Below are 27,700 nucleotides of genomic sequence, written 5' to 3' on the forward strand. Positions count from 1 at the left end.
CCAATATATCCAGTTGTAAGAGCTCGGCACAATAGACATGAGGAAGGAATTTCCACTGCAACCATTTCTTTCCTTTTCCTCCCAGATTATGTTGCATGATCCCAAGAGTGGGTCTAGATTGTCAGTTTGGAAGGGTCAGAAATTGTATGAATTCTGTGGCTCCCCAGATTCTCCTGGCAGAGCCCTGTGACCCATTCCAACCCAAACATTTTCTTATAACCTTTTTTAAGTTGGAAAGAAATCACCATAAACCTTTCCACAGTGATTGATATATATGTGAGCCTTGAATCACACCTTGGAAGTTATTATTCAATAAATTCTATAGTGACTTCCAATTTTAGAATCAGAATATTGGATGGGGCCACAGAGGAGTAAACAACTAAAGCACACTTGAAATATGCCCATTTAACCTCTCTTTAAAGCCCTCCAAAGAAGGAAAAACCACATGTATTGCCCACAGTGCTCAGAAGGGCTTACTTCAGAATAAACATCTATAAGAGTGCAGTCTATATGTTCTTAAGCATTCTTTAATTCCCTACAGTATTGCTTGTAGAAAACCGAGTAATAAAGCCCTGTAATGTGATTAGCAATTTATAAATTATAATATTTAACAGTAAGAAAATATATCCTTAGATTTCACAGTTGATACAAAAAGGCACTAATCCATTTCACCCAGAATAAATTTTTGCATATTTTCTAAAACTTTGCAAGAGGAATATGGCATAATATTTTCTAATGTTCAAATATCAGGGTCTCTAGGCCTTGATTTAGAACTGAAAGGCCCAAGGCTAAGATGTAGCCTAGAAAACTATAGGGGAGGCTGTCTGACTGTACTGGCCATGAAACCCACTTCAGATGCAGAGCTCATTATCCATGATGCCTCTGGATCAATAGGGCTGGTGTAGAAACTGGCAATCTTCTTGCTTTGCCAGATCAAGAGAACAAGATATTCTCAGCTGAGAACTAGAGAGGTCCTTAGAAAAACAGCACAAACAGGATAACCTTTTGCTTTGAAAATCTTAATCACACATCATGAAGAAGATGGCTCTACAAAACAAAACAAAAAGGAAACATACTGAATGTTCTTGGTGCTTCCTCCTGGATGCTTTCATTGTAAAATGCGTATGGCTATATAGCCACTTGAATGCCAAGTTCAGTATTTCTTTTAAAACGTGTTATAAGACTGTAGCATTTAAATAGTTTCTTCCTTAAAATTCAGTATATTGTATTTACTCATTCTCTTTTTGTTCATCAGAGAGTCAGGTCAAGAAGACTCACAGGTAAGTTTCTTCCTGTTCCCAAGGATGTGGAGGGATGTGAAAAGAAGCCGGAAGAGATGCTATCTTTTGAAGCTTAGGACGTTGTGCAGGTTTGGGTCTGTGGAATGAACGTCGACTCTGCACTCGCCTTGCCGTTGCAGATCGGTTGTGAGCTTGTACATTAAATGGCCATTTTTTATCTTGGGCGTTCCAAAAAACAGACTCCACTAATCCTTCAGACTCAGGAACAGAATGGTCAAGCTGGGGACTTACTAGGTCATAGCTAGTGTCAGTAGAGTAATTTGTATTTAAATGTGTTTGGTCATCAGTGTTGAAGACTGTCTGCCACTGGAGGTCAGGTAGTTCCTGATGGGAATGAGTCAAGAACTCAGAATATCCCCTGTCTTCTTCCAAAGGTGTGCAGTCCTGTTGCCACATGGAGTCTAAGTTGTGGTATTCATTCGACAAGGAAGCGTCAGGTCTTGTTTGTTCATTTTCCCAAGGAAGGAGCATTTCATCCGAAGAATATCCTGATAGCAAAGTATCAAACGCAGAATCACCTGTGGAAGGAAAAATGCCATACTTAGTTGCAGTTTATACTAAACAATGCTGCTTTTCACACTGGGAAAATTCTAAATCTATTCAGGGGCCAGAGGTTACAAGCTCTGCATTTCTTATATTCTAGCACCACCAAGTGGACATTTAACCAGTCTTGCCTGCATATAAATTAAAATAGTACAATTATTCACATATGCATTTGAGACACAATCCAAAAGAGGTCAACATTCATGCCCGGAGAATTCCCATGGGTTCAGTATAACCCTGTTAGTCCCTCTCCCATGCCTATGTAAGTGCAGAGAGCTCTGGAGGAATGGGAATCTCTTTCCTCTTCTTTCTTGATTCGATACAAATTATGCAGAGATGGAATAAATTCCATTAAGTGGAGCAGAAGGGATAAGACAGATCAAGAAGACACAAACATCCTTCGCATCCATCTCAGAGGTGGTCTTTGATTCCTTTATGCCAAGTGGGGAATTACTCCCATCTTCTGCACCTCTATGAATTCTCTGCATACAGACATTGTGCTTACAATCACATTTTAAAAATAGATACAGGTATATATAAAGCAGAAATAATGTTTTTTACAATTTGAATTCTTAAACATTTTCTAGGGATAAGGACAGGGCAGGAGAATATTTGTAAGAAAACTACACACCTTTGGGAAATATTTCCAAGAGGCCGTACATTCTAAGACCCCATATGCCTCTATGCCATCCACCCATTATGCACATTGTCACAAATACAATGTGTATCAGTTCCCCAAATAGTTCAGCCATAATTCCCAAAGGATTTTTCAAGAAAGGCAGTTGAGGAAAAAGGGAAAAAAAGTAAGAAGAGAAGCCCATCACCCAAGGATAAGATAAGCGAGCATCAAAGATGACAACAGTGGAGCTCCTCCGTCACATGATATTGTCCTTGCCGAATTAAAAGATTACTACAACGTGTCTCCTTATAATGAAAACGTTTCTTGATGCGCATCTTATACTTTGATGCCTTACAATTTTAGTCAATGGGCAAACATTTTGCAATCCATCATAACAAGTCTCCCAGAAAGATCAAATCGGGAAAGTTTATAATGCTATTAACACATAAAAATAAATCTGTAATATGCCAAATGGCAACATTTATCACTCTGGCTCTTAAATCTAACTTAACATTAAACCCCAAATTGTTTGTTGCCCAGTTTTTTTTATAGAAATGGCAGGTACAGTACATCACTTTGGATTTACTTTTATTAGATATAAAATTGGTAACTTTAGTCAAATTTATGTTATATTTTTAAAATTTATATATACAGTAGAATCTCACTTATCCAAGACTCGCTTATCCAAGGTTCTGGATTATCCAAGACATTTTTGTAGTCAATGTTTTCAATATATCATGCTATTTTAGTGCTAAATTCGTAAATACAGTAATTACAACATAACATTACTGCGTATTGAACTATTTTTCTGTCAAACTTGTTGTATAACATGATGTTTTGGTGCTTAATTTGTAAAATCATAATGTAATTTGATGTTTAATAGACTTTTCCTTAATCCCTCATTATCCAAGATATTCGCTTATCCAAGGTTTTGCCGGACCATTTAGTTTGGATAAGAGATACTCTACTGTATATATTTATTGTTTTATTATACTCCATATGGATATGATTTAACTTACTATGGGCATTTTATGTGGTGTTTCATTATAATGTAATATTATTCTTGTTTGCTATGGCTTTTTTCAGTGGTTATATATTTGAAACTGAACTGAATTAAATTTGCTTGAAAATACAAATTCTGTGGCTAATTATAATACAGATGATAGGGAAGATAAAAACAGGAAATGATGTTTTCAAAAACAAATTTAGACATAAGTTTTTGGGAAATGTTAAAATGACTAATCAAAATGTGAGAAAGATAAAACTAGCAAAACTCTAATTTTTTTAGGATGCAAGAACATATAAACTCACAATTTGGTTCTCAAGTACAAGATGTTTAAAAAAGTGAAGGGAAGAAGGCTACACCAAAGGAATCTAAGAGTGAGGAAAAAGTGTTTGGAAATTGATTTAAGATTAGATAGAAAGAAACTGATTGATTACAAAAAAGGACAACAGTAATGTTCAAAATATTACATGTGTGTTGAGTCTGGGAGGAAAGTTCTAGATCGTTCTTCGAGACCATCTATTTGGAAAAAGGAATCTATGGATCTATTGCTCAGTCGGATAGGGGCAAGCCGTTGGAAGTTGTTTGGAGAATAAGGTATTTGCACGCGGGCCCTTTGGGATGGCACCACCATCTCTTCAGAAGACAGCCAAGGTGGAAACCTCATGGGGGCATTTGGTTCAACATCAGCTGAAAACACTGGATTATCAATGCCTATAAAAATCCATGAATGACAAATTCAGTTAGGTAACAATGAACAAGCTTAGTGGTATACAACATTCTCCATGCTGAAATTGGTTGGGGAAAAATATTTGTATTATTATTATTATATGCATTTATACTCTGCTTTATCTCTCCTGAAGGAGACTCAAAGCGGCTTTACATAAAAGCATTTGCATACAATTTAAAATATACAATTATGCAAACATTAAAACAGTATTAAATATAAACAGTATTATGAAATTGCATTATATGGCAGTGTAGATCCATCTGCAGGGTGGTTTTTATCCTCCTTCTGAAAGGCCTGCTTTGAATCCATAGCAATGCTGGGCAACCAGGGAAGGCAGAGGCTGCTATACAAGTCTCTTTAAATTATTTTTAAGTAGTTGTTTTCATCATAGAATCATGGAGTTGGAAGAGACCTAATGGGCCATCCAGTCAACCCCCTGCCAAGAAGCAGGAAAATAACATTCAAAGCTCCCCTGACAGATGGCCATCCAGCCTCTGCTTAAAAGCCTCCAAGGAAGGAGCCTCAACCAGACCACAGGACAGAGAGTTCCATTGCCAAACAGCTCTCACAGTTAGGAAGTTCTTCCTAATGTTCAGGTGGAATCTCCTTTCCTGCGGTTTGAAGCCATTGTTCCGTGTCCTAGTCTGCAGGGCAGCAGAAAACAAGCTTCCTCCCTCCTCCCTATGACTTTCCCACACATATTTATACATGGCTATCATGTCTCCTCTCAGCCTTCTCTTTTGCAGGCTAAACATGCCCAGCTCTTTAAGCCGCTCCTCATAGGACTTGTTCTTCAGATCCTTGATCATTTTAGTCACCCTCCTCTGGACACTTTCCAGCTTGTCAACATCTCCCTTCAATTGCGGTGCTCAAAACTGGACACAGTATTCCAGGTGTGGTCTGACCAAGGCCGAATAGAGGGGTAGCAAGACTTCCCTGGATCTTGACACTATACTCCTATTTATGCAGGCAAAAATTCCATTGGCTTTTTTCACCGCCACACCACATTGTAGGCTCGTGTTTAATTTGTTGTCTTCAACCAACCAACCAAACCATAATCACAGTACCATAATTAGTTCCTCTTGCTTATCCCAAATCACATAGGGAGAAGTTTCAGAACTCTTTATTATCACTTTTTAAAATTAAAAAATGAACTGTAATTGTTTCAGGATTTATAATAAGAGGCAAACTTCCATTCAGTCTTGCCATCATTTCAGTAATGAGTATCATTAGTTAAGAGTAACTAATCCCCATTTTGTTGAACCACAGTGCATTATGTCTGCTGTGCACATTCCACAAAATTAAATTATGGCTTTTTGTTCTTGTTACTACTTTTGACAACTATGGGAGAATGCACACAAACAAAACCAAATGTTTTTATAATAAAAAACATTGCACAGGTAAAATCGTGTGCTCATTTCCTTACCACTTGTGTCTGTGAAATTCTGCTTGGTGACATTAGCTAAGAAGTCCATTGCTAGCCCTGTTTGTCGAGGATCATAATCATTCTCCTCTGGTTCGGAAATCTCAATTTCTACAGGGGAAATGACAAAATAAATAAGTATATAGTAGAGATTCACCACTTATTTATTACAATTATAACTCATTATAGGGATGCATCTTTAGATACATTGTTGAAAGCAAATTTTATCTTACACAAATGAACACAAGTTTTCTAGTTGAGACCTGACTAAAGCAGAATAAATTAGAGATACTAATTCTATTGATCAGGGCACCATAGTTATCTTGGATTTTATTGGCTTTTATGTCATCCACATTTTTCTATTGGCTATTGTTTTCCTACCAAGACCCTCTAGATCCTTTACACCTGTATTGTTTTCAAGCCAGATGCAACCCATCTTGCAGAAAACAAAATTCAATATATGACCACAGTAGCATTTTAGTATATGATCATGGTATGCACAAAGATGGAAGTATTCAAAATGAGCTACTATGGGAAAATGGTTGTTGAAATTGACTCATTTGATTGATTAAAGAGAAGAAGAAAAAACATTAACATTCTTTCTAAAAGATTGGAATGGAAACCACTTATGGACTTTTTGCAACAAAAAGAAAAAAAGAAAATGAGCGGATAACTTTTGGTTACGATAATTAGTAAAACATGGTTGTGAGAAGCCACCAATGATGTAGTTTGAGAGTGGAATGATAATATATCATATGAATATATAACCACTGAAAAAATTTGGAAGCCACTTTTCTTTTTGTCCTTTTGTCTATATTTCTTTCTATATTTTAGTTCTCTTCCTCTTTTTTCTTTTTCCTATTCCTTTCTTTCTTCCAATAGTTGTAATTTTAATTCGAAAAAATGATTAAGGGTATTTGAAATAATAACAACATTATGCAAAAAATAAATATATAAGCAATTTCAAACAATGTTTGGGAATGTTCAGAGCTATCTCAGTAATCACTAAGAGTCATCTAAATAAAATTTGCCAGGTTTGGTTGTAGGTTCCCCAAATGTGGCGAAATGTATACCTAGTTTTGGAAGTTGTGAAATTTACTTATGGTTGCAGTATTGATAAATCAATGTCTTGCTTCACTATAGCATATATAGCAAATACATACATACATACATATATAAAATCAGGAGTGAAATGCATATTGTAAAGTGGAAAAATGCTGTGGTGTCATTGAAAGTATATTCATTTTCAATCATTCTATTCGGGGGTTTTTTAACCAGATGATTAAATTATATTTTTTCATCATCCCATCACCATGTTTTTAATTGTAAAAAAGATAAGTAATATCCAATCCATAATTAATATGCAAATATAACCCAACACTATTTTACCATGCTACACTTCTTAAAATGTATAATCTCCAAATATTGTTTTAACATGTTTTTACCTTTATCATTTATGGCTTCTGTGGGCAGATTTCCATTTGGAATGGCATTGCTATTTTTCTGAAATAAGAAAAATAAGAGATAAATCCTTTCTAGAAGTAAGAGTCTTTTAGTGAACCCAAATATTTTACTAGGACATAATTCTATTTATCATATAGCAAAGGTGTTGTAAAGCTTATATGGTATTTTATTTTGTAATTAGTATGTTTAAACTGAGGTTTAAATATCCCGAAGCTGTCAGATCCCATCTGATTTTAGAAGTTAGGCAAGATCAGGTTGCTTAGTTCGTGGATGGGAGATTGCTCATGAACACCAGGGTTTTTGTCACTGCTGTTGTTGTGTACTTTCAAACTTATGGCAAACTTATCATGTGGTTCTCTTGGCAAGATTTGTTAGGAAAGTTTGTCATTTACTTCCACTGAGGCTGAGGCTGGGTCTATACTGCCCTATATCCCAGGATCTAATCCCAGATTATCTTCTTATCCCAGATTATCTGGCAGTGTATACTCATATAATCCAGTTCAAAGCAGATAATCTGGGAGCAGATCCTGGGCTACAGGACCGCGTAGAAGGGGTCTGAGAGAATGTAAACTTGTCTAAGATCACCCAATGGTTTTCCATCGCTGAATGAAGATTTTAATCTTGTTCTCCAGAGAGCTAGGCCAATGCTTAAACCGCTACAAAATGGTGCACAGCTTCAACAATTTTATAACTTGCTATTGTTAAATTATTAGGGGACAGAAATTCTTCCTACTCTAATTCAAATCACTCACAGATCTAACACTAGATCCCAATTTTCCTTCTGCTCTCCCTGTCAATCGCAACTAAGTATTCCTTGCCCAAGAAAAACCTATAAAATTCATTGAATGGCCATAAGTAAGCACATAAGGTAAAGGTTTTCCCTGACATTAAGTCTAGTCGTGTCCGACTCTGAGGGGTTGATGCTTATCTCCATTTCTAAGCCGAAGAGCCGGCGTTGTCAGTAGACGTCTCCAAGGTCATGTGGCCTGTATGACTGCATGGAGCACCATTACCTTCCTGCCGGAACAGTACATATTGATCTACTCACATTTGCATGTTTTCGAACTGTTAGGTTGGCAGAAGCTGAGGCTAACAGCAGAAGCTCACCCCACTCCCCAGATTCGGACCACCAACTTTTTGATCAGCAAGTTCAGCTCAGCGGTTTAACCCACTGTGCCACCAGCACATACACATACATGCACACAAAAACAGAGACATATTTGGTTCAGGAAAAGCTATTACTTCACTATTATTATTCCTATTTATATAGGTATTGAGGTTTGAGTGTTGGACTAAATTGCCAGAGAGCAGACTTCAAATCCCTATTCAGCCATGGATGTTCACTGGGTGATCATGGGTCTCAGAAGAAGACAAAGGTAAAATCTCTCCTAAGACACTGTGCCAAGAAAACCCTGTGAAACGTTCACCTTAAGGTTTCCATAAGTTGGAAACAACTTGAAAGCACACGATAATACAGATAAAGAACTCTTTTCTGATATTAGCTGTCCCGATAACAGAAAACTAATCTATATCTTCTAATAGTATCTTTAAACTTGGTCACCTCTACAACCTCTAGCACTATTATCTTAGCTACACGTGACATAATCCATTGAAAAAGTATACCAGCAGTTTGAAAAATATGGTCCACCTTATTAAGTGAGAGATTACTAGAATTTCTCTCTCATCCTCTCCCTATCATATTATCATTTTAACCTTGACATAACAAATCCAGATGTTCCCGTCAATATTGCACAAACCACTAGGTGTCACCTTCTCTACCCTCAATCATTACTTGGTGGCAATAGGAAGTGCATAAACACTGCCTTCATTTCAAAAGCAATCTACATATACATTTGTTAGGCATGTTTACTAGAATCAACTCCTCTGAATACAGGGGCTCTTATTCCCTTTATGCTGAAGCCATAAAGTGCAAACTATTGCTTTGGAGAATATAGCTGATCACATTTCAGTTCCTATAAACTGCTTTGGTGATGTCTTAGGAGTAGGAAACGCACTGTAAGTTAAATGACTGAAATATGTTACTTTCTTTAATGGGGATGGGTGGTAAGTGGGTCTTATTTCTTCCCTCTTTTTTGCAGAAGCAGCCAAAGCCTGGTGTTTTAGGCAGCACATTTCCTACATCCCTTAAAAACACCTACAAATAAATATGTGGCTCTGCTGGTCCTGTATCTATGTGCATTGCTACCAAGCCACCCTTCTTATGTCTCACAGCCTCAATCAGGATCCTTCCTTATACAGGCAGTCCCCAAGTTGCGAACAAAGTAGGTAGTTTCTGTAGGTTTGTTCTTAAGTTGAATTTGTATGCAAGTCAGAACAGGTACATTTTTAAATGTAACTCCAGCCAAATATATATATAATATATATAGGCTTTGGATAGTACAGTATAGGGATTGGCTAACACCCCTGTGGTGCTTGTTTTGTTGTCTCTGTCCCTGTTCAGAAGATTTCACTTCACTTTCTGTCCCTGTGATAGTTAGAGGTTGAAAAATTTGGCTTATTGTGGAAACAAGGATTGGTGATAAAGCTTCAGTGGAGACCCCTTTTCCCCATAATAATTTTTTCATGGGTGAATTTCCCTTCCAAGGGGTAGATTTTATTCACTTTCTGTTGCCTCAACCCCGTTCTTAACAATGAGTCATTCGTAAGCCGGATGTTTGTAACATGCGGACTGCTTCTATTTGCTGTAATGCAATTCCACAGAATTCGAAGTCCACTTCCCGAACAGAGAACATTTAATGCTGGGCAAAGGCAATATTAAGGGAAATCACTTCCACTTGCATGATGCCTTGCCTTAGAGGATCTAGGTTAGGAGCTGCTCTCTAGCAGATAGGTGGTTAAAGGGAAGACCAAGAAAATGGGCATGATATACTGCCTGAATAATCCTGACACACATGGGCACCATGGCATTTTGCTCTGTGCCAGTCTAGAGCCTGATACTATTTTGTTAGTTATTTTGAGCGGTATAAGGTAATTTTAAACAAACAAATACATGTTATTATTATTCCTATATGTATTTATACCCTACTTTATCTCTCCTGAAGGAGACTCAAGGTGGCACAAATGAGACTCAGAAATGAAATTTTTCATGTAGCTTGGCACACAGATATGATCCGCTGGATGCCTGAAAACCTGAACATGGATATAAAAACTTTAGATCTCAGATTCCTTCATTGATGTAAGTTATGCAAACTCAGACATTATTTTCTTACTCTTTTTTGGTCCCAATCCCTCCTGTGCGTTTTATTGTGTTTCTTATGATGTGACTGGAACCCTGTCTTGGTGCTCTTGAAAGACTCCAAGCGCCGTCTCATGGTTCGGTGGAAAATCTCCTTGTATTGCTTATCATCTTCATTTGGAGTTATTTCATGGCGACTGTACAGAAGTTTGTGCTGCGACCCAGACCAAAAGAAAACCAGAAGTTACACACCACCGCAAATGTTTGGTTCTAACCTATTTTAAATCCATTGTTACTCCCTCAATATATATTCCTTAATGTAAAACCACAGCCAAACTACTGAATCAACAATGTTTAGTTAGAAACTTTGTTGGAAAAAGTTGAAGTTATACAGAACATGCAAACAAATTCTTCTCACAAACACAAGAAAAATACTCAAATCAGATCTCCCAAAGGAGGTTTTGCAGCATTTACAGTGTGTGCATATTTCATAATAAATCCAGAAGAAGAGGTTAGATTGAAAGATTTGCAACCTCTAATTCAGAGTTTTGAAGCTGAAGAAAATGTAACTCTCCTACTTCAGATTAGATTTGGGATGTTTGGAGCATCAGAAGTTCTCCAATGTCTGCTGGAATTTAGCAACAGGGGAAACTGCAGTTAGAGCTATTTTATGGGTGGGAAACCATGGTAAAGCTTTGGAAGAGCTCACAGAGTGCTGTAAAGGCCTGTATTCTGTATCAGCTACTCAGGTCCCTTCTACACTTCCATATAAAATCCAGATTATCTGCTTTGAACTGGATTATATGGCAGTATAGACTCATATAATCCAGTTCAGATCAGATAATGTGGATTATTTGCTTTGATAATCAGGATTTTATGGCAGTGTAGAAGGGGCCTCAGTTAAGTAATCCCTCATGGCCTAACCTCCTAAAATCTGATGCAAATGTTATTCATCTGAGCCTAGATTACTGACAGAATTCAGCTCCTTCTTCCCATGTAGCAGGTCCCCAGTCAAGGGGTGGGTGGGAGTAGTGACAATAGCATCACAATAGTGATCATGAATATGGAACAGATACCTAGATTTACTCATTAAAACTGTTCCATATTCAGAATACTAGTAGAAATTTCTCACTATTTACATGCTTCTACTTTTACAAACACAAGTATAAGAATAACTCTGGATTTAGTTTCATGTTTTTCACATTCTTTCATGTTCTTCTACGAGTGGAAAAATAATTTCTAGGTATCAAAGGACACTTTTTGAATTCAATTTCACGCTAAACATCCAAAATTTTCAAGTATTATGGGCAGGTGAGCTCTCACCTGTTGCCGGGGCTTGTACAGATATTGTTGTAGAGTATGGTGGGTGAACATATCTTCAGCATCTCGGATACTTTTTCTTCTCTCTTCTAGTGCTTGCATGTCAAGGCAGACAGAACTGACACTTCCTCTCCTGTAAAAAAGGGTGTTTATTTGTTGTCTTCTGCTAACCAACTATAAAACTGACAAATATATCTTTATTACCATCCATGGACCCACAGGTGTTAAGTGAATAATAAACACAAACTACACAATGTCAGGTAATACCCTGATCGGAGACTAGGCTCTTTCTCAGCCTTGCTGCCACTGCAAGGAACTTTACCACCGTGAGGGTCACTTTCAAAATATTTTTCCTTGGAATATACCATAATGAATCCTGGGTTACCATAAATGTGTTGGTTCATGAAGTGCCTTACACATTGTAAAGACTAATTTCTAAGGTTGTTTGGAAAAAGGTTTTCTCTTAGTCCTACCACCTTCGAAAGTAACATTTGATGTGGAAGTGAGAGAAGACTTTGTCCATGGCTGCTCCCATACAAAAGCAAGCTGGCCTCCTCTACTTTTCTTCCATTGACAAGCAAACATTTTCTATTTCAAACAGCTTTGGGCACTGGTTGCAGAAGATGGGTTTTTAATGTCGAGTGGTGTTGTACTTTTTCCTTTGTTGTGTTTTAAATAATTTTAAATGGTTTTTAATTTAGTTTTCAGTATGCCACAATTACATAGTGAGTTTTTTAAAATTTGATTTTAATGGTGTTATGTCACAATCATTGTTGTAAAGTGCTTTGGGTCACACACTAAAAGAGAACCAGAATACAAACTAGACAAACAAACAAACAAAGATAGCTATCCCTGTGCATTATTTTTATTTAAAAACATATTTAATGAAAAGGTGGGGAAATGCAAGATTATTTAAAACCAATAGCTGAACCTAGGATTCTCATTTAGTGCTCCCGAAGAAATGAGACTTTGGAAATCAAAAACAAAACTTAGTTTACAGTCCTGTTTTTCAAATTGCACAATAAACCAGAATTCCATCATCATGGCAAACGTTCTCTCTCTGATTTAATTTATCGACTTGGATAAGTGGGAGGAAAGGGGATGTATGCGTTGGTACTCAGCTCATAGTGACCCAGAATATTTAAATATAGGGCATTTAAAAGTGATGAACTTCAGCCAAATTTTTACAGAAATGAACACTTTCATTTTCTCCCTACAGTTGCTGATTTGTGCAATGTTAGATTTCAAGCCACTGACAGACATAAAACATGGGATAAGCTTCTCATCTACTTACAGTAACTGGGAAACAGAAGCGTCTCCATTCATTTGATTGATAATGCTGAAGTCCACATTGGCTGTGTTATCAATACTTGGGGAGCGGATGAATGCCAGAGAACCTCTTCGCTCTCCCTGTTCAACAAAGAACACACACACAAACTTCAGCCAGAAATTCAAGAGGGATATTGATACAGAAAGTTATGTAATGTGGACTAATGCTTCTCTAAACTATAATACATTTGTCATAAATAATTTTATACATCATTGGCAATGCTTCCTTTTTCTTCCAAAGCTTTACACTTCTTAAAATGTATATTATGCATTTCATTTACACTCCACTTTTCTCACAACACAGGATTCAAATATTTAATCTCTGCCATATATTCCAGATGTGTTTTAATATGTTTGGAAATCACAATGATGTTATTTTTTGTTTCCCATAGTGAAACTAACTATGGTGAGCTGAAGAAAGTAAATTAATATGATAGCAATTACAGTTTACACTGATAGTATGCTTTCCCACTAAAAAATGAGACAAAAAAGCACAGGTTCCACACCTGTCTATCAGGTTCTACACTGCCATTTGATCTAGATTATCAAAGCAGATAATCCACATTATCTGCTTTGAACTACATCACATGAGTCTACACTGCCATACAATTCAAAGCAGATAATCTGGATATTATATGGCAGTGTAGAAGGGGCATGGGATCACAAATTTTGTCATATTGCATATGAAGAAAAATGGCCTGGATATCTTCCTCGCTCATACTTTTGCAATGTTTAGACTAACTGGGGAATATGCAAATCTATGTTTTGTTGCAATATGATAACACTTCACACACCCACTTCAAGTTGTCCATTGATGTATGACAACCCAATGAATTTCCTAAGGTTTCCTGAGGCAAGGGATATGCAGAGGTGGTTTTGTTAGTCCTTTCCCATAATGGTCCCAAACAAGTTAGACATATTTCTAAGTTTTGCACGAAAATCATTCTGATGAAAAATGACACACACACTACATTACTAATCTAATTACAATTTCAAGCAAGATAAACATCTGTTTCATCATTTAGGATTACCTCTGCCACATAACTGATGGCATCCTTCAAGTTGAGTTCACGGAAAACTTTAAGAATCTGGTCTCTGGTTTTCTGAGCAGACCTTCTCATCAGGAATTTACTGAGTACTTGTCTGTCAAAATTCAACCACCTAATGACGTAAACACAAAATATGAAGCTGCTATATATTGAATTGACATGTTTAGCATTTTCATGTTCAAATAACGAAGACTGGAATCTCATTCCAAGTTCTACTCCAGTATGATGGGCCTTTCATTATTTTCCTACATGGATAGTCAATTGTGAGGAACGCTGGGAGCTGCAGTTCAACAATATCTGGAGAGCCACATGATTTCCAGTCCTGGTATCATGATCCTTCACAGAAGTAAGTCAGAAGTAAATCCCATTGTATAGAATGGTGTTTACTCCCATGAAGTTGTGTACAGAATTGCAGTCTCAATCAGAGTTTAGAATTAAAACATAAGAATGGCTAGCCTTATTTTTTTAAAACTCATTTTTCTAATGAAGGTATTAGAACTTTCTCTTTAAACATTAAACTGATATTGTTTCTTTTCCGATGTAATGAGTAATGTAAAATTTATTGCCTTTTCCTCATTACTTTTTAGAAGCAAAAATGTTTTTGGGGAGCATTTTGACATCAAAATTTTGTATTTTAAGCTTTCACGTTTTCATTTTAAAAAAATAACAAACATATTTTTTAAATCAACATTTAATGTAATGAGCAACTAAAATGTTCTGGTTTTTTTCAGAGTTAGTAGTAACACAATACAATAATTTGTGAAGAAAACTCTGAAGCTCTGATTTCAATATGTTTAACACCTTGAATACGTTTCTAGTCATTCAAAAGAATAGTAAAGTAATAGTAGCAGAAGCAACTACCAGTTGGGTAACTGCAGAAGTAGACCCGGGAGTTAATCCCCATAAGCCCAGTACCTCAAAAGATCCAGACCTTAGCTTAAGGTCCAAATCTTTCCAGGTGTTTAATTAAACCAGAACAAACTAGAAAAACTAGGAAAACCCAGTTTTCTCTGGATTAATTCACTTTTACCTGAGATGTCATTTGGTTAAAAGCAAGACAGGTCCCATGTTTTAGGCTTGCCTGGAAGGGCCCTTAGTAGTGGTTATCTTACATAACTAACCTGTTTTCCTGTTTGCTTGGTCATTAGGGTCTATCATATTTTGCTATTTAGTCACATTTTCCATTCATTTATAAACCGTTCCCTTTTGAGTTAGATAAAACAGTCTGATTCTACGTACTTGTCTCTCAAGTAATTATGTCCTATTTGACCAGATATATCTTCAATAGCTGAAAGAATGTGGTCAAAAGCCTGTGAAAACAAATAACACAGCATTGGTTGTGTAATTGGACAGGGTGCTGCAGAAAATGTACATGTAAACAGTGTCCAGGTCTAGACAGTGGACACACCCAGTTATAATCATAAGAGTTATTTTTCATATGAGTCAATAAGAGATTAGAATACATCTGAAAAACCTGGGAGCATGGTTCTGTATCTTACCTCCAACAGAGACCAGCAGGAGAATTCCTCATAGCACTGCAATGCAACCTTTCATGTGATAGCACCATGTGCATGATTACTGTATTAGATAAAGTGCAACAGACTAGTCTATGCTCAGAAACGAGTCTTGATTATTTCCATACTTTATCTAGAAGATTGCATCAACTTCCTTTTCCCCAGTTATTTACAACAAACGCGAGAGGAGTTGGAGAAAAACTGGGGGTTTCAAGGAGATACATTGGAGGGCTTTAACTTGCTACTGGCTCACACTGGGAGTTGGAATCATAGGAAGGTTCATCCCATAATCCTAAGAGGAGGTCTTGCGACCTTTTGCTTACTATTCAAGAACATATCTTAATCAACAATTAAGCATTCTGGTTTGATACTTCAGGGTAGTTAGGTAGAAAGGTGGGCTCTGAAAGCTGACCTCGATGGGAATCTGAAGAACCAATCCCTACATTGCAGCTGCCCCTGAGAACACAGTTTCAATACTGCAGCAGATTCATCTGATCACATGCCTCACTACCATAATAAGAACAGTATTGTTAGAAAATAGCTATTTCTTTAAGGAAACCTATACAAGATTTCAGGCTTTTCCCCACTGGCATCAGTTTGATCATGACACTGCTTACCCTGCCATGGAGCTTCTCATTCAGTTTGGGTTCTCTGTGCTCACTTCTTTTCACTTTCAGCCATTGGACCAAAGGCTTGATAGTCAAACCCTGTGGGAGGAAACAGACACATTACTCTAATTGGATTTACAAGAATCCATAAGAAATACAGCACACGTTACACATACAGGAAGTCTTGAGATAACCCATCTATGACACCAATTAATTTTTTTAATTTTAGGCAGTCCCATCATATATCATTTTAAAAGGCTATGGCTGGGCAAATAATATAGCCTGAGATCTAAAGGTGAGGGATGATTTAGGGTGCTTCCAGACAGCAGGAAATTGCTGGTGAAAACGGGATAAAGTAACTCGTTTTTGCCCGCATTCCTGTCCACACTGTCTACCCCAAACCCTGGATTTTCCCTCTCGGGTGGCTAGATGCTATTGTAATCAGGATAGCAGCCAATGATCCCCCAAACCCCAAATTTAGGCCCTAAAACTTATAAAGCGCTGCTGCCAGGCACGCAGCCTGCTTGTAAGTTTGTCTGGTGCACCAAAATAGCTTATGAGGAGGACAGGGAGTTGGGGGGAGGAAAATCCTAAATGTTAGAGCCTAAATTTGGGGTTTGCAGGAGGGAGTGGCTGCCCTCTCATTTTTTTGGTGTTACGGAGCCCGAACAACCAAGTTGGTTGTGTGGATTAGGCCCGGGGATTGCGTGATGCAGTCCCCGGGTCCACACTTATTAAGGCTCAGATCTTACCTAAGATCTGGGGTCTTACCAGGTGTCTAATTAATTTGGAACAAAGATTACTTATCTAATTAATTTGGTTTTACCGGAGGCACCACTTAGACGCCTCTGGTTAAACCGAGACAGGTTTCGGGTTAAAGGCCTGTCTGGAAGGGCCCAAACTTTACTTTAAAGAAACCCCTGGAACTTCACAGCTCACAGCAGCATGATGGCACCTGGTCCATAGTGTGTGCTTGTGTAATGTCAAAGTGAAGCCCCCATCTATACTGCTATATAATCTAGTTTCTGAATCCAGATGATCTTCTTTATAATGGATTATATGGCAGTGTAGATCCAGCCTGAGAAATCACCTCTACTTCTCCCTTTGTGTTGGCACAACTTCCAGGACTCTTAATGCTGACATGGGAAGTCCTGGGAGTGAGAATTAACACTTCTATGCTATAACTGTTGGTGGTGGTTTATTCTGGGTGATGTCAATTTATTACTTATGTTGGATCATTTAGTCTGAAATTTGTTATTTATTTTATTCAAGTGATACACTTGCCACTTTTATATGGCCATGTCTTTTCCTTGTTCCACTAGTCAGGTGTATTTTCCTTGCTCCACTAGTCAGATTTACTAGAGTTGAAAGTACTAGCAACAAATGTTACCATGACATTCTTACTAAATATTTAGTGCCAGATCTTGAAATTATGGTCATAGCAGTATGAAGTGTGTTCACTACCACTACTAATAACAATATGTAAGAAAAAATGAATATTTTTCTGTTTCTGGTTTGAAAATGTTATTTCCTGTTTAATTGTGAGTATAACAACTACTTTAAAAAGTAGTTGTTATACTCCAGAAACTTTGTTTTTGTGGCTGCCACAAACTATGTTGAATTGGTTGAGACTCTATGAGATATTCATTGAAAAACTATAGCAAAATGTGCTGCAGGAATAAACTTTTCCAATTTTTTATGATAGAAACAATTAGGAAATGACATTTATAACCCTAGAACAAAAAAATGTTACATAGCATAATAATAATGATAATAAGCATTGTATATTAAGTTGCATCCCTTACTTTATAAAAATCACTAGTAGAAATAATGTTTTATGACCCAAATCATTCAGTGGACCAGTATTACTAAAATAAATTCTTGGTTTCTGATCTACAATGAAGTAGAAGAAAATTTCTCTTCACTTATGAACAGTATTAACAATTCTATTTATATTTGCAAATGTAGTGCTTGCTTTGCTCATATAGGTCTCTCATGATCTATTAATACACTCAGCTCTGACATGGAAACTTGAGTTTTTAGTGCAGAGCAAACTGTGTTTTGTCCCAAGCGATACATTTTCAAAACATTAAATAGGATCTCTGTTACTAAAATTATAAAGATAATTATATTCTTAGCTCACTGACATAACACAAAGACCATATTTAGCAGCTGCTTTTGCTACTGCACTGGGCACGGTATAAGGAAGAAGTCTAAGGCTTGTGAATCTCTAATGTCCTTCTTTCCCTATCTGCTGTTTTTCTAGGTAAAACGAATGTCTGGCTATCAGTCTTAAGGCAGGTATCATTTTGTGAATCTACCATACAGGTAGGTCAGGGTCATAGCCAAAGGATAGGACAAGAGAGGAGGGAAGGGCTTGTACCTGTGCATGGACTATTGCCTCCCAGAATGCACCTACACTGTGGAATTAATACAGGTTGACACCACTTCAACTACCATGGCTCAATGCTATGGGATCCTGGGATTTATTGTTGATGAGGCACCAGCACTCTTTGTAGAGAAGGTTGAATACCTTGTAAAATTGCAGCTTCTATGATTCTGTACCATTGAGCCATGACAGTTAAAGTGATGTCAAATTGCATTAATTCTACAATGTGGATGCATATCCAGACTGGATTTAGGAAGTAATGTTCATCCAAAACTTTGGATTTCTTTTCTAATGGGAAAAATGCTGAAAGTTTGTGTACCTGGATTATTACAGTAAAAAACACAACAATTATTGTTGTGCTGACAAATAGGTTTCTGTCCTTGACTTTGTTTCCATCCAAAAGGACCACCAAAGCAAAAGCAACTGCACCACGGAGGCCACCATAGGACATCACCACTTGGTCTATTATCCCCAGCTGGACCATTCTGAAGTGATTCAAGACCCATGTCTGCAGAATTACACCTGTTAAAACAAAATGGTCAGAGTTACAAAAGTCTTCATGAGCATTTTTTTGCTAGAAAATATAACAGACACAACTACTGCCGGCTTGTAAAACAATAGTTGGTGTCAAAACAGAAACCTTCATTCCTAGAAGTGGCAAATTTATATATCCTGGTGAGATGTGGCATCTATCTTGGGCTCCTTCTACACTGCCATATAAAATCCAGATCATCTTCTTTGAACTGGATTATATGAGTCTACATTGCCGTATAATCCAGTTCAAAGCAAATAATCTGGCAGTGTAGATGGGGCCTTAGATATCCTATTAAGTTGCATGAGGACTAGATGAGTGTTGCAATGAGCAGCACAGACAAAACTCTCTTGCTGGGTTAGAACACTTGTCTTAAACCTCATCTGCACTGCCAGATAAAATCCAGATTATGTGCTTTGAACCAGCGTGGACTAAAATAATCCAGTTCAAATCAGATAATGTGGATTACTTGTTTTGATACTCTGGATTATATGACAGTGTAGATGGGGCCTCAGATAATAACTGCAACTCAAGATTTATCTTTTAGGATGGGAGATAATTTGAAACTATAATTGAATAGGTGCAGAATTTTGCAGAATTTAACTCTCCAAAAATATCAAAAATGTATAAAGGGAAAAATAATAAATTACGGAAATGTGAAGTTCATTAAGCGTCTTATTTCCATTTATGTATGGGTCTGGAGACAAAATGTTGGGATATTCACTTGTAAATGTTAAAACAAACAGAAGTTAACTTTTTAAAAATCAAAGTGGAAGAAAAATGTTAAATTTATAAAGAAAATGACAAAAGAGAAGCTGAAAATCCATGTTTAAAACTAATATATGTATATATTTGTAGTTTTCAAGTTATAAGTAGAGATGTATGTTTGTTAAGCAACTGTTGTTTAAGTATGTCTATGTTTATGCACTTATAAGTGTTGTTGCTTTACTTTTTTGTGTTTTTATTGTCAAATTTTTAATTAAAAATGTTGAGGAGGGAAAGAAACAATGATAGTGTTGACTTCTGTTCTTCTCAGCAAAAAGGAGGAATAAAGACTGTGCGTAATCTAGGACAAGCTTTTGAAATGTCCATGAGGAAGCTGCTCAGTTTTGTTTGGCGATAGTAAAATATTAATGGGATTTGGGAGGTGGGAAAGATTTCTTACCAATGACTCTGTAGACAGAAATGAAGACTAATGTCAAAAGTATAAAAGCTGTGTTCCAAGTCCAGATACTAGGATCAACGGCAGAAATTCCAAGGAACATGAAAATAATAGTTTCTGCACCACTAGCCAGCATCTTCATAGTGTACCTCACAGTGGTAGCAGACTGTTCTGAAATATTTGCCTTGACATACTTCTGACAGCAGATCCCACAGAAGGTTATCCTGCAAGTAAGGGAACAAACACCACAATCAGGTATCCTTCTAATAAGTTTGACTTAATTGTAATGTAGTTCCTTTATTATAGTTGTAATTAAAGTCTTACTTTTAAATTATTTAAAATATTTTGCCTGCTGAGACTCTATAAACAATTGTTTGGGCTACAGAGGCATTTTTCTGAGGATGTATCTACACTACCATATAAAATCCAGATCATTTGCTTTGAACTAGATTTCACTATGTAAAAAAATTGATTTTCTGTTCCTGGTTTGAAAGTGTTATTTCCTGTTTAATTGTGTGGCACTTACTTTGAAAGTAGTTATACTCCTGAAACTTCAATTTTGTGGCTGATACAAACTATGTTGAATTGGTTGAGACTCTATGAGATATTCATTGAAAAACTACAGCAAAATGTGCTGAAGGATGTTTCGCAAAAACAAAGTTCTTGCAGTTAATACACTTTTTCCATGTTTTTATGATAGAACAATTTAGGAAATTACATTTATAACCCAGGAACAAAAACTGTGTTACATGGTGTTATATGGCAGTCATATAATCCAGTTCAAAGCAGAAAATGTGGATTACATAGCAGTATAGATCCAGACTGACATACTGACCTAATGCAGGTCAGATCCTCTGCCTGGGTCATTCCAGCCAACATTTTGAAAGCCACAGCTTTTCTCTGTTTCTTTCTTAAAGCAGTGGTACTAATGAATACCAGGCACTGTGTGCTATATTTCGAAGGAAGAAACTGACAAACCACCTTTGAGATTTCCTTTCCCCCAATTTGAAGGCACATAAAAACACAGACATACCATCCCATATTACCTGCAGGAAACCATACTGTATCAAACAATACATAATGGTATGGTTGTATTTGACAACTCCACAAATGGATTTGAGATTATATATCCCAGAAATATGACATGCAATTAATTCCTTTCTACTTTACATAAGACCAATTTTCATACTGGGCCTGGCTAATTCCTAAATGTGCTCAATACTCTTCACATGAAATCTACAGAAGTAGGCACACATTCTCCAATCCTCCAACTGGCCTTTAGCTCGCACTAGGTCTCAGAGTTTGGGAATTTTCTCCTCAAAATTTTAACAATTAGTTCAACATTTGTTTGTTTTTCAACCCTGGTAGTTCATTATTTCAGTGCAATTTGATGTTGTGTTCATTTTTTAAATTTCTCAAATAACACTAGAAATGAATTTATTAACTGAAACTTACGCAAGGATGGCAGAAAGTGACAGCATTTCAGCAGTCAAATAAGACAAGTAGGAGACGACGAATACAAATCCAGGTTCTATGATTCTGACGTGTTTTGTAAAGCGGGTGATGAATGAGAGCAGAAATGCGAAGACAACACCAACGAGAGTACCGCCTATGCTCACCACAAAGAAAGATACTGCAACAAAAATAATATACAAATTGTACTGTATTTTAATAGCAATGAATACTTGCACCCCATCATTTTTAATCTTTGCTTTCTGATGGCTAATAATGCCAGGAAGATAGTGCTACTTTTTTCCACACAATAATAAAACCAAAAATTCTAAATTATTAATCTATTTTGGGTGATCTAATGTCCTGATGAAATCCACATGATGTTGCGGTTAGAGAATCCAACTATAACTCTATAGACCAGGGTCCAAATTCCTTGTCAGACTTAAATACTCATTGGGCCATCTCACACTCTCTCAGCCTCAGAGGAAGGTAATGGCAAATCCCCTCTGAAACAAACCTTGTCAAGAGAGCCCCATGATAGATTTGTCTTATGGTTGCCATAAGTTGTAAATGTCTTGAAAGCACACAATAACAACAAATATCCTGATGATGAGATAATTCAATCTTCCACATGTATATGTGCATGTGCATACACATGCACACTCTCCACGAGTTCAGTATAGGTTGCTTCCATGTATGTGTAAATAGGATAAAGCCTTTATTATTCTTGGGAGGGCTCAATGACAATAACTGTCTGAATATTTCTTAGAGCTTGATCATTTAGTACACTTCATATTGCTACTTTCTGAGAAGGCTCATAATAATAATAATAATAATTATTATTATTATTATTATTTTATTTTATTACCCCACCTCCATCTCCCCGGGGGGACTCGGGGCAGCTTACATGGGGCTAAAGCCCGGGCAAAAACAAAACAAACATAGAACGACATCAAATAACAACAACAACAACAACAACAAAAACCACTTAGCTTGGCCCAATGCTGCCAGCTCATTCTAGGGAACTCATGTTCCAAGCCCAGACTTGTGTGTGTGTAGGTATCCGTGTTTTAGAGTCCATGGTCAAAACTAAGTGTAAGCCACTTGAGTCTGCTATACAGTGAAGACGAAGTGTGACCCACTTGAGTCTGATATACAGTGAATGATGAAGTACATCAGATTTCTGAGCCTGAGCCTATGGCTAATGATAAGAAACCATGGTATATCAGTATCCTCACAAACATCTTCCTCTACATAGTGAAGCACTTCCCACTCTGAGCCTATTCAAGGACACATAAAGTACAACAGGTAAAGAACCTAGAGGAGAACATGGACTTTAAGGCAGTGGTTCTCAACCTGTGGGTCCCCAGATGTTTTGGCCTTCAACTAGTAAATTGGCTGGGATTTCTGGGAGTTGTACCCCAAAACACCTGGGAACCCCGCAGGTTAAGAAACACTGCTTTAAGGCAAGGAAGTTGAAGACACATCTCATAATGGAGATTTGGAGATTAAGACGGGGAAACCTAGATGGTGTAGCCATTCAACTGTGTTAGAACAAAACAGACTATGACATAATCCATTTTCTTATCTCAACAGTATCCTGGGTATTTTTCTCTGGGGAACGAAATCGTGTTTCCACTCCTAAAGTATGTTGGGGACCTATAATTGTTTGTTAATTTGTGGAGGAATGATGTGGTTATTCTTCCCCCTTCAAAATTTCTGGTTTGTTTGATATTATGACCTCTTTGATATACACAGCAAGACTGCCCCCCGTTTTCTCTTTCCTACCCTTCTCCAAGGGACTTTATAACCAGATATCCAGTTATATGTTATCCCAGGACTGGCTGGAACAAGAAAACATACTTGCCAAGGAGCAAGCTGAATTTAGGGAAGATCAATCCAATGTCTAGTACAACAATATCTTATAGAAAAATACTCTTCCCATAACACATCTTCCTTCAATGTCATCTTCACTGTCACTGAGAAATGTGCAAAGCTACAATCCAACACCATCTGGAGGGCTGTATGATTTTCACCGTTTTATAGCATCAGTGAAAAGCAATCTCAGGCTGGATCCACACTGCCATAGAATCCAATTTCTGAATCCAGATTATCTGCTTTGAAGGGGATTATATGAGTCTGCCATATAATCCAGTTCAAAGCATATAATCTGGATTCAGAAACTGGATTCTATGGCAGTATAGATGGGGCCTCAATCTTCTCAGGTGACAAATCATGTGTGCCCCCCTACAGAGCTTCAGAAAGAGAAAATGTACACATGCAGCACTGGCTTTGGCAGGAACCTTACTGCCTTTTGCACACTGGCAATAGCGAGCAAACATTTTCCCTTATCTGTCTTTATGGCTCTCTTCAAAAGGATATAAACATAAAAGGATTGTTACATTTCCAACAAACTGCACAAAATGTACAACACTGGAATTATTCATAGCACACACACACATGTGAAATGGCTTAGTATATTCAGTAAGATTTGACTGAATCATCACCCAGAAATGGGACCTACTTCTTTAAGTGCTTCAGAATTGGCCATAGACAGTGCCTGCCTTCTTTTATCTCTATTGGTCTGTTGGTCCACATTCCTCCCCATCTGCTGGCAGGCAGAATTTCAGGTTTGTTTTATAATATCAATGATAACAAAGGGGTGGGCGAACAGACCAATGGAGGGACAAAGAAGAGGACCAGAGCTTAGAAATTATTTACAATCTGTAAAGAATTATGGTGGGGCAGATAACAAGGACATAAAACAGCGCTTTTTCTGGATATTGTTAATAAGTGTCTACATCATTAAAATTTTACTTCTTGCACCAGTTGCTATTTGGAAGTAGGGGGCTACTATGTCGTACTATTTCAGCTAGTCCCTTCTCAGCAGAATGTATGTCTTTGCTTTACTCTGAGGATAAGAGAAGAGTGTGTCTTGCCTAAGACCACCCAGGGCCCATCCACACAGCTGTATAACCAGCGTATCAAGGGAGATAATCCACAATATCTGCTTTGAACTGGGTTATCTGAGTCTACGCTGCCATATATTCTAGTTCAAAGCAGATAATGTGGGATTTTATTCAGCTGTGTGGAAGGGGCCCCAGTGGGTTTCCATGGCCAAGGGGGGATTTGGACCCTGGTCTCCAGACTCATAATCCAATGTACAAACCAGTAAGTTGTCAACTTTTATATTTAAAATAAGCAGTAACATTTCCTCTATTACGTCCCCACTCCTGCCCAAATATAATGAATAAAACAATTTCACAAGTAGTATGGGATTACTTCAATCCTCCCTCTCCCTGGTGATGCTGATGATAAATTGGTTTTACTGGTACCCTAAGGTACAACAAAACAAATTACTTTTCGCAAGGAAAATTTTAAGCTCAAAGAGGAACAGAGCTGTATCAAGTGTCAGTGTTTCAGAGCAGTCTTGGCCTTGGGAGTCCCAGAGACTTATTGTGCTGGGGGACTTTAATGTCCATGCCGAGGCTTCTCTTTCTGGAGCTCCTCAGAACTTCATGGCCTCCATGACAACCATGGGGCTGTCCCAAATGATATCTGGGCCACTCATGTAGCTGGACAGACTCTTGATCTGGTCTTTATTGCAGACAGGGATGGAACTGTTGGGTTGGAGGAACTCTCAAGTGTTCCATTGTCATGGACTGACCATCATCTGATTAGGTTTAGACTAACCACAGCCTTAAACCTCCACAGGGATGGTGGACCTATTATGAGGGTCTGCCACAGGAGACTTATGGATCCAGATGGATTCATGACGTCTCTTGGGGAGTTTCCTGTCATGGCGGCAGATGATTCTGTCAGAGCTCTGGTCGACCTCTGGAACATGGAGGTGGCCAAGGCAGTGGATACTATCACCCTCGAACATCTTCTCTCGCTTAGCAGTCAACTCGGCTCCTTGGTGTAACAGGGAGCTAGCAGTGATGAAGCAAGCAAAGTGGAGACTGGAGTGCCTTTGGCGGAATTCTCAGAGCAAATCCGACCAAACAAAGGCTAGAGCCTCACTTAAGGCCTACTCTGTGGCAATAAGGATAGCCAGGAAGACTTTCTTGGCTCCCCGTATTGTGTCTGCAATGACTTCCGAGTGGTCAGGGGACTTCTCCACCTGGTTCACAGGGGGAGACTCCTGATCACTTGGTGACTCAATGTGGCAAGTTCACCCATCATTTTGGAGAAAAAGTCATTCGGACACGTTCTGAACTTGATGAGAGCCTTATGATAGTTCCAAGAGATGTACCTGAGACATCTGTCTGTCATTTTTGTTGGATTCATTTCAACTAGTCCAGCCTGATGACATGAGCAAGATTCTTGGAGATATGAGAGTGACCACATGTCCTCTAGGTCCCTGCCCCTCCTGACTTACCAAACTTGTCAGCAGGGGATTGGCCGAGTGGTTTATGAGGATTACTAATGCCTCATTGGAACAGGGACAGTTATCAACTAGCCTGAAAATAGGAATTGTAAGACCAATTCTTAAGAAATCGTCCCTAGATTTTTTGATATTAAATAACTACTGGCCTATTTCGAATCTTCCTTTTCTGGGCGAGATTCTGGAGTATGTGGATTCTTGGAAGAAACTGATTATCTTGATCCTTCGCAGTCTGGGTTCAGGCCTGGGCACTGAACACAGACAACTTTGTTCGCTTTGGTGGATGACATCCACAGAGGACTAGACAGGAGGAGTGTGTCCCTGCTAGTTCTCTTGGCTCTCCCAGCGGCTTTCGATACCATTCACCATGGTATCCTTCTGGTCGGCGCTCCAGAATGGTCTTGGGGGCACTGCTTTGCAGTGGCTCCGCTCCTTCCTGGGAATGGTATCCAGATGGTGATGCTGGGGGATACCTGCTCGGACGCCTGGCCATTGACCTGTGGGGTCCTGTAAGGTTCTATTCTTTCTCCCATGCTTTTTAATTTCTACATGAAACCACTGGGTGAAGCCATCCAGAGTTTTGGAGTTGGATGCCATCTGTATGCTGATGACACTCAACTCTACTACCCCTTTCCACCACATTCCAAGGAAGCTCTCCAGATCCTAGACCAGTGTCTGACAGTTGTGATGGACTGGATGAGGGCCAACAAGCCGAAGATTAATCCAGACACGACAGAGGTCCTCCTGGTTAATTGTGGGGCTGATCAGCATATAGGGTGGGAACCTGCGCTTGTAGGGGTCACAGGTCCGCAGTCTGGGAGTCTTCCTGGACTCAGTGCTGATGCTTGATGCTCAGGTGTTGGCAGTGGCTGGGAGGGCCTTCGCACAATTAAAACATGTGTGCCAGCTGCAACCGTACCTCAACAAGCCTGACTTAGCCATGGTGGTCCACGCCTTAGTTAGGGCTAGAATGGGCTACTGCAATGTACTCTGCCCTTGAAGATGGCTCAGAAACTGTAATTGGTGCAAAGCTCGGTGACCAGATTACTAACTGGAGCTGGTTATAGGGAGCACACCATGCCCCTATTAAAGCAGCTCCACTGGCTGCCGATGAGTTTCCGGATCCAATTCAAAGGGCAGGTTATTACCTATAAAGCACTATACGCTTTGGGTCCAACCTATCTTCGAGACCGCATCTCTTTCTATGAACCGACACAGGTTTTAAGATCTACCGGCTAAGCTCTCCTCTCAGTCCCACCTCTGTCTCAAGTGCGATTGGTGGGAACAAGAGAGAGGGCCTTCTCGGTAGTGGCCTCCTGGCTTTAGAATGCCCTCCCGAGGAAGATCAGGCTAGCCCCCACCCACAAAATTTCCGCACACAACTAGAGACATGGCTTTTCCGACAAGCTTTCAATCATGTTTAGACTCTCTAATAATACATATAAGAACCTTTAGATTCTTAGATTAGCACTTTATAATTCTGAGACTGAATACTGCTGTTTTACATACAGCAATTGCTGTATTTTATTTATTTTACCAGGGGGGTACTGTGAATTTATGATGTTGTGTTTGACTGTTTATTGTCTATGTCTTGTTTTGCACTTGTTGTATTGTGTATGTCACACTTGAGTGTTCTGTGAGCCGCCCCGAGTCCCTCTGGGAGATGGTGGTGGGATATA

The 27,700-nt window shown here is 38.3% G+C and overlaps 1 protein-coding gene across 2 annotated transcripts in view; it reads right to left on the reverse strand.

Moving 5' to 3' along the window:
* Nucleotides 1–1,690: 1,690 nt before the first annotated feature.
* Nucleotides 1,691–27,700, reverse strand: part of slc9a3 (solute carrier family 9 member A3) — a 61,347-nt gene continuing 35,337 nt past the window's right edge. The window contains exons 5-17 of one of the 2 annotated variants that reach the window (XM_062957006.1): nt 21,638–21,815; nt 20,186–20,406; nt 18,808–19,010; nt 16,109–16,198; nt 15,217–15,287; nt 13,960–14,089; nt 12,894–13,009; nt 11,603–11,732; nt 10,314–10,493; nt 7,065–7,122; nt 5,623–5,730; nt 3,937–4,180; nt 1,691–1,819 (exon numbers count right to left, since the gene is read on the reverse strand). In XM_062957006.1, the coding sequence (XP_062813076.1) occupies nt 1,816–1,819; nt 3,937–4,180; nt 5,623–5,730; nt 7,065–7,122; nt 10,314–10,493; nt 11,603–11,732; nt 12,894–13,009; nt 13,960–14,089; nt 15,217–15,287; nt 16,109–16,198; nt 18,808–19,010; nt 20,186–20,406; nt 21,638–21,815 (1,733 nt within the window). In that variant the 3' untranslated portion in view covers nt 1,691–1,815. Of the gene's footprint in view, nt 1,820–3,932; nt 4,181–5,622; nt 5,731–7,064; nt 7,123–10,313; nt 10,494–11,602; nt 11,733–12,893; nt 13,010–13,959; nt 14,090–15,216; nt 15,288–16,108; nt 16,199–18,807; nt 19,011–20,185; nt 20,407–21,637; nt 21,816–27,700 lie in introns of those variants that run through there. The other variant, XM_016994475.2, reaches the window with a different exon arrangement.

The sequence above is a fragment of the Anolis carolinensis genome, chromosome 6, assembly GCF_035594765.1.
Source record: "Anolis carolinensis isolate JA03-04 chromosome 6, rAnoCar3.1.pri, whole genome shotgun sequence".
Taxonomy (NCBI): domain Eukaryota; kingdom Metazoa; phylum Chordata; class Lepidosauria; order Squamata; family Dactyloidae; genus Anolis; species Anolis carolinensis.